Genomic DNA, 7689 nt, shown 5'->3' on the forward strand with positions numbered 1-7689 from the left:
TCCCCAGTGCTGAATTCTCCCACTTCAAAAAGCTACATATACAAGCAAGTCTAAGTACACATATTTACCATATCTGAGTACACTAACAATGTGTCAAATACATCTTTTATTGACATTACTTTTACCGACGTAAATGTCAGAAATAGTTTCTCTAACGTTAATACGGCTTTTACTGACATTTTTTGCACACCAGCATTTTTTGTAGTCATACCAAATCAAAGTATTAGTAATTAATCGTTAAGGTAAGGAACTAAATATTTTACCAAATTAAAGGCCGAGTAGTCGTCAGAAACAGAATAGATTAAAAAAAAGTTAGGGAAACGAAAATATCAGCAGCATTAATGGCCATTGTTGCAACTTGTGTGGTGATTGTGACCACAAACATTAGAAATCCTTGGCAACTTGGCCCATTGGGACTTCTAATAATGTTTATTGGCAATGTATTTGTTCTGCATGGACCGTCTTTTTTCATAGCAGCGCCGACACTTTTTTTTAATTACTATTTGCAGTATCAAATGTCACCTGCAGTATAATACAGACACACAATGTCTACGTCAGTTTCCTTAATTAGCACCAAAATAATATTTCTTTAACTTAGGGCAAGAAACATCATTATAATATATGTAAAGGTTACAAGGAAGTTGAAGTTGAGCATCTAACGATATCTATATAATATGTCATATAATATCTACAATAATACAATATTTCATAAAACAAAAAACACGATGTTTGTAAAATATATGTGTTGCAGAAATCTTCAAGAATGTTCTTCTTACCAAACTCTCTCTACCTTGTAAAAATTTTAAATGGTTAAAAACTCGCAATCTCATGCACATTCATTCAGTATGTCCGTTTCTTCCAAATGATATTTAATTTGCAGAAAAGGAAATCGACGTGTAGATATAATTATGTTTAGTTATGGAACGGTTGACTTCATACGACATTACTACGCTTATCTTTGCCTAGAATTGTTTGTGCGTCACTGAAAGCTTATAAAAAAGTTTTTTTTAGCTAAAAGGAAACATTTCTTTTTTCACAATATATATAGTTCTCTCCACATAATAACATAGCTAGTCGGGTTAGTGAAAATAAGATGGTTAGTTTGATTTTTATAAATGCTACTCTTTTGGATTGCAAACTATTGCATTATAGTTGATAAATGTTTTGTTTCTCGTAACATAATTATTCAGGTTATCAGTTTGATTCCCATGAATGCTACTCATTTGAATTACAAACAGTAGATATGCTGCACTATAGTTGACGAATATCTCGCTTTCCATCCACGTTTCGAAATAATTTTAGACCTTAAGTATATATATATATATATATATATATAGTATATATATATATATATATGACATAATAATTGAGGAGTTATCTGGTTTAATATGGTCCATAAATAATTAAACATCCTGGTCCATATATAATTAAAGCATATTTTCTCATGGTTGGTGGTGTTTTACCAGAGGCTGGGAAATGGGGGTTGGATTTTCCCAGGTCAGCAGGGGGACCCACCAGGATCCGCGGTGTTTGGCTGCCCATGGTTTCCCATGGTGGTGCGCGTGAGCCGTCAGCACGGTGGGGGCCGTGAAAGAGAATCCCTTGGAATATGCTTTCTTCCGTTTGGGTTTATTCCTTTGGTATATTCTCCCAATAATGTAGCGGCGCGAGACGGAAGAAATTTTCGCACTTCGGTGTCGACCTCGGTTCGGCACTCATTCTACACAAATGCCACTGTGAGGCTTTTCGAGCCAAGGGCACGCGGGCAAGATTGGGGGTTCGCATTTCCTTTTGAGCCATCTCACAATGCTTCACATTATTAAAATTTATTTTAGGCCAATTAATCAATTCACAAATTTATTTTAGGCTAATTAATCAATTCGCTAGGATAAAGTAAATGTTTTGAGAGAAAACATTATTTGATTTCAAAGCAAATGAATTTTTAAGGTTGGGCTTGATGGCTTCAGATCTTAGATTCAAAGGTTGATTTCGGATCCAAAATCTAGGTTTTTAAAGTGGGAAAGCCTTCAATAAGGTTTGTGTTTGATAGCTTTTTGAAGCATCTGATCTTTCTCACTGACACCGAGCAGCCGCAGCCGTAGCCGTGAAACATGCGATGGCCGACAACGAATGGATTTCCAGGAAGGCACCGTGGCCGGGGATGGCCATGTCTAGGTGAGTCTCTCTCTCCCTCTCCTTCTCTCTCTTTGTATTTTTCTTTCTCTCCTTCTGAAAGGAAGGATGTGTTGTCAAGCCTTCTTTTCCTGTAACCATACAGCCGATGAAATGGGCTTCAAACGCACCAACAAGGTCATCACCTTGCTGACAATTTTTCCTCACAACTAATGACAGAGCCAGAAAAATTAGTTGGAGCAGCAATGATATAAAAATACTCATATCTGGTGGGGCAGACAAATGTTTAAAAGATGTCCATTTAAGAATAAAGAAATTTTAAGAGACCGGTGTACCATGTGGCTCTGCCGCTGCCTACAACCCTCGGTAATAACCGAACGTTACAATTTTTTGAAACTCTCAACCATTGCCAAGAGATTATTTGTGGTTGAAACCCTCGGCAATGGCCAATGATTTTGTTTTTAGTGAAACCCTTGGGGTTTTGTTTTTTGATGGATTCATCAACCATTGAGGATGGTTCTATTGTGCTGGAAACCCTCAACAATGGCCCAGAGTTTATTTACTCAAACCCTCGACTATGACCAAGGGTTTCATCTTTCAGGGGATTTATTTTACGGGTAAGTTGAGATGAGATAGACTTCTAACAGATTGAGAGTTTAAGAGAAACTCCCTTTGAAAAGATATGGTTCGAGTACTTAACCTAAGGCCAACTTCTTGTTTTTAAAGTTCTAACATGAACTTATTACATTACGGTGACCAACATTCTTGGTAGTGAAACTTTTAAAAGATTTTGAAATTAAGATCCTGCCGACGAGATTAATGGCCGTCCGAGTTGAGATGATGGGCTGCCGGCGTAGGGGTAGGACCATGGGCCATGAAGAGGACCGCGCCCCACCACGCTGGTAAATTCGTAAAAGTCTGTTAAGGGTGAGGGCACTGCGGGACTGAGCCACTCGGCCTCGTGGGGAGACGTCCAGGGGCTTTGCCTCTTATATTCTGAAGACGTGTGCGTTTTCGTGCCGCGGAATCGAGTGGAGGTGGCGGTGGAAGTGGTGGTGCCGGTGGTTCTGGTCAAGAGTTGGTGGTCCAAGACGGAGGAGTTGGGGTGGGAGCGTAGGCGGCCGGTGTTGTTTGCTCTGTTCCTTTATCATCTTCTTGGTGTAAGTTTTTTTTTTTTTCTCTTCTTATGGATTTTTTGACTTAATTTTCGTCTTCCATGTTAGCTTTGAACCTCTCTTCCTCTCGATTGGGCTTGGTTCTTATTATTCTGTGGAGATTTTGAAGATGAGATAAAAATGGTTCTGTGGCTGTTGGCTTGCTTTATCCTGGTTTCCTAATTTCCTTTTCTGCTTTGATAATCCGGAGGTTTTGACGGACTTTGCAAGTTATAAATCGGCGGGGTTGTTCTCACAGTGAGGATCTCCGTTCCATATTAAAAGTGTTTCCCTTGACTTTGAGGATGTTAAATAGTTGAATTACTCGGCTTTCAATTGATCTTTGGGAAATTGTTCCGACTAATTGATCCTTTCCAGCTTTATCTGTTACTATTGTGGGAGATAAAGATAAAAACGTGACTCTTCAGAAAAAAAAAAACAAACATTTTTGCAATTCTCTTTTACTGATGTGTGAGATAAGGATGAATATGCGATTTTTTGGGGTAAATTTACAGTTTTCCCTTTTCCTAATGTGTGAGATAAAGATGAAGATGGAACCGTTTTTTTGGTCAAAAGTTTTTGGGGAGTGGGGATATGACGCTTCTTTAATTCGAGTGTCTTCATCTTTTTGGTATGGTGAGTACTGTTATCTTGCTTAACGAGGAGAGGAGAGAACTGAAGTTGGGATTTTTTTTCTTCGTTGACTTTTTGCTCTGTAAGAAGGTTTAGTGGAGGAAGATAACCAAAATTTGGCATTTGTTTGGTAATCTCTCTTCCAAGTCTTAGATATGGAGACGTTACATTTCATCGCCTTGTTCCGAGTTCATAATTTCTCTAGGTGCTTTATTGTTTGAAGTTGATTACTGAAATTCTAAAGGATTTCATTTTGGCTTTTTTATATACGATCAGATGGGGAGACAGCCCTGTTGTCGAAGTTTTTGCCGTTACAGGTTGTAATTTGACTTGTTCTTTTGTCCTCCTCCTTGTTGTTTCAGATGGCGGCCTCATTGTTGAAAGGAGAGTAATTGGTTCTCGATAGCTAGTACAGGTTATTCTTTCAATTGCTAAAACGTAGCCCAATAATCCATGGGTTCTTTAGAAGGGCCGACGGCGCAGAGCAGTAAGCCCCCTGGTATACGGTTTGCTGAACTTCTTCGCAAGACCGGCTTCAGCATAAGAGCATATCAGACCATCGTCCTCATCGTCACTTTTCTTGCTTATGCAAGCTATCATGCCTCTAGAAAAACTACCAGCATTGTCAAAAGCGTTCTGGACCCCGGGTCTCCAGAAGTGAGGCTATCGCCATGGCCGACGAGCCATTACCTCAAAGCAAGCCGCGCGAATCAAACAGTTAGCAGCAGTGGATGGGCACCGTTCAGTGGCAAAGATGGCAGTGCAATGCTTGGAGAAATTGATCTTGCTTTCCTCTCATTCTATTCCCTCGGCATGTACTTCTCCGGACACTTGGGTGACCGCCTCGATCTCAGACTGTTCCTGACAGTTGGGATGGTTGGGACTGGCTTGTTTACTTCATTGTTTGGGGCAGCTTATTGGCTGAATGTCCATAGCTATGCATACTTTCTAGTTATTCAGATGTTGGCAGGCCTTTTCCAGTCGACTGGATGGCCGTCTGTAGTTGCTGTGGTTGGCAACTGGTTCGGGAAGAGCAAGAGAGGCTTGATAATGGGAATATGGAATGCACATACATCAGTGGGAAACATAGCCGGTTCATTGATCGCTTCAGCTGCTCTTAGGTATGGATGGGGGTGGTCGTTTGCCTTGCCGGGGCTACTGATTGCCTTAATCGGATTGGTGGTGTTCCTTGTGCTGCCTGCTAACCCTGAAAGTGTGGATATCAACAAAGATGGAGGCGATTTGTCAGAATCTGTTGAGGGCGTTAAGGAGCCCCTTCTGAAGCAGATGAGTGGTGACAAAGAAAAAGCTGTAGGTTTTATGGAGGCATGGAGGATCCCAGGAGTCGCTCCGTTTGCTCTTTGTCTCTTCTTCTCCAAGTTGGTGGCTTATACTTTCCTCTATTGGCTTCCTTTCTACATCAGCCGCACAGGTAAGCTTTCATGTTTGAAATTTCTCTACAAAATCGAAAACATTCTCATGTTTCACTTTCACCAACGATATTATGACCAAAGAAACTCGCAGTGAATGGTGATTAGCTGAATTTACTTTTTTATTAGGAAAAGAAGTTCAACTCTCTCTCTGTTTTATAATCCAGCCTGCTTGATCAACTGAATACTGGAAACATGATTTCCAACTCTCTCTGTTTTATAATCGAGCGTGTTCTGCAAAGTACTTCCCCCTCTACTGTACCACCAATTAAAAATTGAAATGATTCTGCTGGTTTCTGATAATCCCTTTGACATGTCCTGCAGCCATTGACGGAAAGTACTTGTCAGATCAAATGGCGGGGAATCTATCTACACTTTTCGACGTAGGAGGTGTGTTTGGAGGCATCCTTGCCGGTCACATATCCGATCGGCTAGATGCTAGAGCAATAACGGCTGCAATGTTCATGTACTGTGCCATACCAGCACTGTTCTTCTACCGAGTATATGGTGATGTTTCCCTGTATACGAACATCGCCCTCATGTTTGTAGCCGGAGTGTTTGTCAATGGACCGTATGCGCTGATCACCACTGCAGTTTCAGCTGACTTGGGCACCCATAGCTCATTGAGCGGGAACTCTCGAGCGCTTGCAACAGTGACCGCAATAATCGATGGGACTGGGTCCATTGGTGCGGCTTTTGGCCCAATGTTGACAGGCTATATCTCTACCAGGAGCTGGAGTGGTGTCTTCATGATGTTAATGGCATCAGCTTTAGTGGCAGGGCTGCTACTGACGAGGCTGGTGATGGCCGAAGTGGCTGCGAAGGTCCAGAAGGCAAGGTCCTCGAGTAGCAGCATGAGCCTGGAAGTTTGATTTGCTTCTTCAACTTCCACTTTATTCCTCCTGTATCACTGCCTATTGCTTCACTGTGTTTTGTTGAATGTGAGACATGGGCAGTGAAATAAGAAGTGTGGCTTTCCCTTTGTATGTTTAAGTTTGTCAAGGGGGGAAACAAATGATGGGCTGGTGGTGCTGGCTTGGTCAATGAAAGAATACTGCCGGCTCTGATTATACTCTGTTGTATAACGCTAAATTACAAGTAACTATGATATAATTCTACGCCCCAATCACGTGGGCGGTTTTGGCTTCTTATTGAACTCCATTTCTTGAACTAAGATTGCAACGAAGAATTAATTGGAATCAGCAAAATGGTGACTGAATTCATTGTTGTAATTTGGATATGAGTAGCTACATGGACATGAAAGCTGGGAGAAGATGCTGCAACATGATTTGGGTACATTTTTCTTCGAAAAGCACAAATGAAAATTTTGTTTGTGTCAGAAGTTATGGGGGTTGGCCTTCTCTGCTGGGTTAACACACCAAAATGCTTTTGTCCCACGACCGGGTCTTCAAGAGAGTTTAACTGTAGCGATGAGTTTTGCATGTTAATTGCTGATGGAAACAGTACCATTCTACTTTTGTTTTTGTTCTGTCAAGAATGTTCGTAAAGCCCTTTGGTCTCCCTACTGCTTAGAGAATGTGCTTGGTTTTAAGTGATTCAGTGTAGCTGGTCAGAGAATCAGCTTGGTTTCAAGTGATTGAGTGTAGCTTATCAAACTGGCAGGCCGGGTCGAACTAACAGGCCAATGAGAGTTCAGTCGTTGATTTGTTTCGTGAGCTACCTGGCATTGGGCATTGCGTCAAGTTGAAGTTGCATCCTCAGTGCTCATGTCCAGGCGCATGCGAGGGTGAAAGGAATGGTATTCCACAATAAAAATGGCCAATAATAAAAAAGTGATTCACCAAATTCATCAAGCAGTTGATATTTCAAAATCCAAGGTGAAGGACTGCTTGTAGTTGTAGTGTTTATATATTATATAATTAAAGATCGAAAGATCGTCTAAAAAGTTTAATTTTGATGGGACTTGAAAGACGAAGAAATTCTTGAGTTTTCATGGAAGATCGGTCGCTCATCAATTTGTTTAATTGTTTCAAATACTTCAACTAGTATCTACAAAAAATAGGCCCATTCGGCGACTTTCTGTATAATTTCTCTTTAAGCCGAACAACAACATTAATAAGATCTTTCGTTCCCTCTTCCCTAACAACTCATCGCTGTTGACGAAACCTTGAATAGTTTTGCATCCATTTGGAAAGTACGTGTTTGCTTCCACTTGGGATAATAAAACTATTGAGGATTGAGGCCCTGCAGGTAAGAAGCCGAGAAAAATATCAGCTGAAAGGAGATCCTGTCCATTTCCCACCTTGTGAGAAGGCATACCTTCACCTTTATGAGAAGAATGTTCACAGAGAGGGTTTCTTGAAATAGTTCATCGTTTT

The 7689-nt window shown here is 40.9% G+C and overlaps 1 protein-coding gene across 1 annotated transcript; it reads left to right on the top strand.

Moving 5' to 3' along the window:
* Positions 1-3133: 3133 nt before the first annotated feature.
* On the top strand, positions 3134-6501 carry LOC116266006 (putative glycerol-3-phosphate transporter 1). The gene is made up of 3 exons (XM_031647042.2): positions 3134-3293; positions 4283-5352; positions 5675-6501. The coding sequence occupies exons 2-3, from the start codon at positions 4374-4376 to the stop codon at positions 6220-6222; spliced, it is 1527 nt and encodes a 508-aa protein (XP_031502902.1). The 5' UTR covers positions 3134-3293; positions 4283-4373; the 3' UTR covers positions 6223-6501.
* The last annotated feature ends 1188 nt before the right edge of the window (positions 6502-7689 follow it).

The sequence above is a fragment of the Nymphaea colorata genome, chromosome 12 (assembly GCF_008831285.2).
Source record: "Nymphaea colorata isolate Beijing-Zhang1983 chromosome 12, ASM883128v2, whole genome shotgun sequence".
NCBI classification, from domain to species: domain Eukaryota; kingdom Viridiplantae; phylum Streptophyta; class Magnoliopsida; order Nymphaeales; family Nymphaeaceae; genus Nymphaea; species Nymphaea colorata.

Bases quoted from the DNA above. Each gene is read 5' to 3' on its own strand.
- LOC116266006 (XM_031647042.2), top strand. From the start codon at position 4,374: ATGGGTTCTTTAGAAGGGCCGACGGCGCAGAGCAGTAAGCCCCCTGGT. The intron at 5,353-5,674 runs GTAAGCTTTCAT...CATGTCCTGCAG, and splicing joins TTTCTACATCAGCCGCACAG to CCATTGACGGAAAGTACTTG.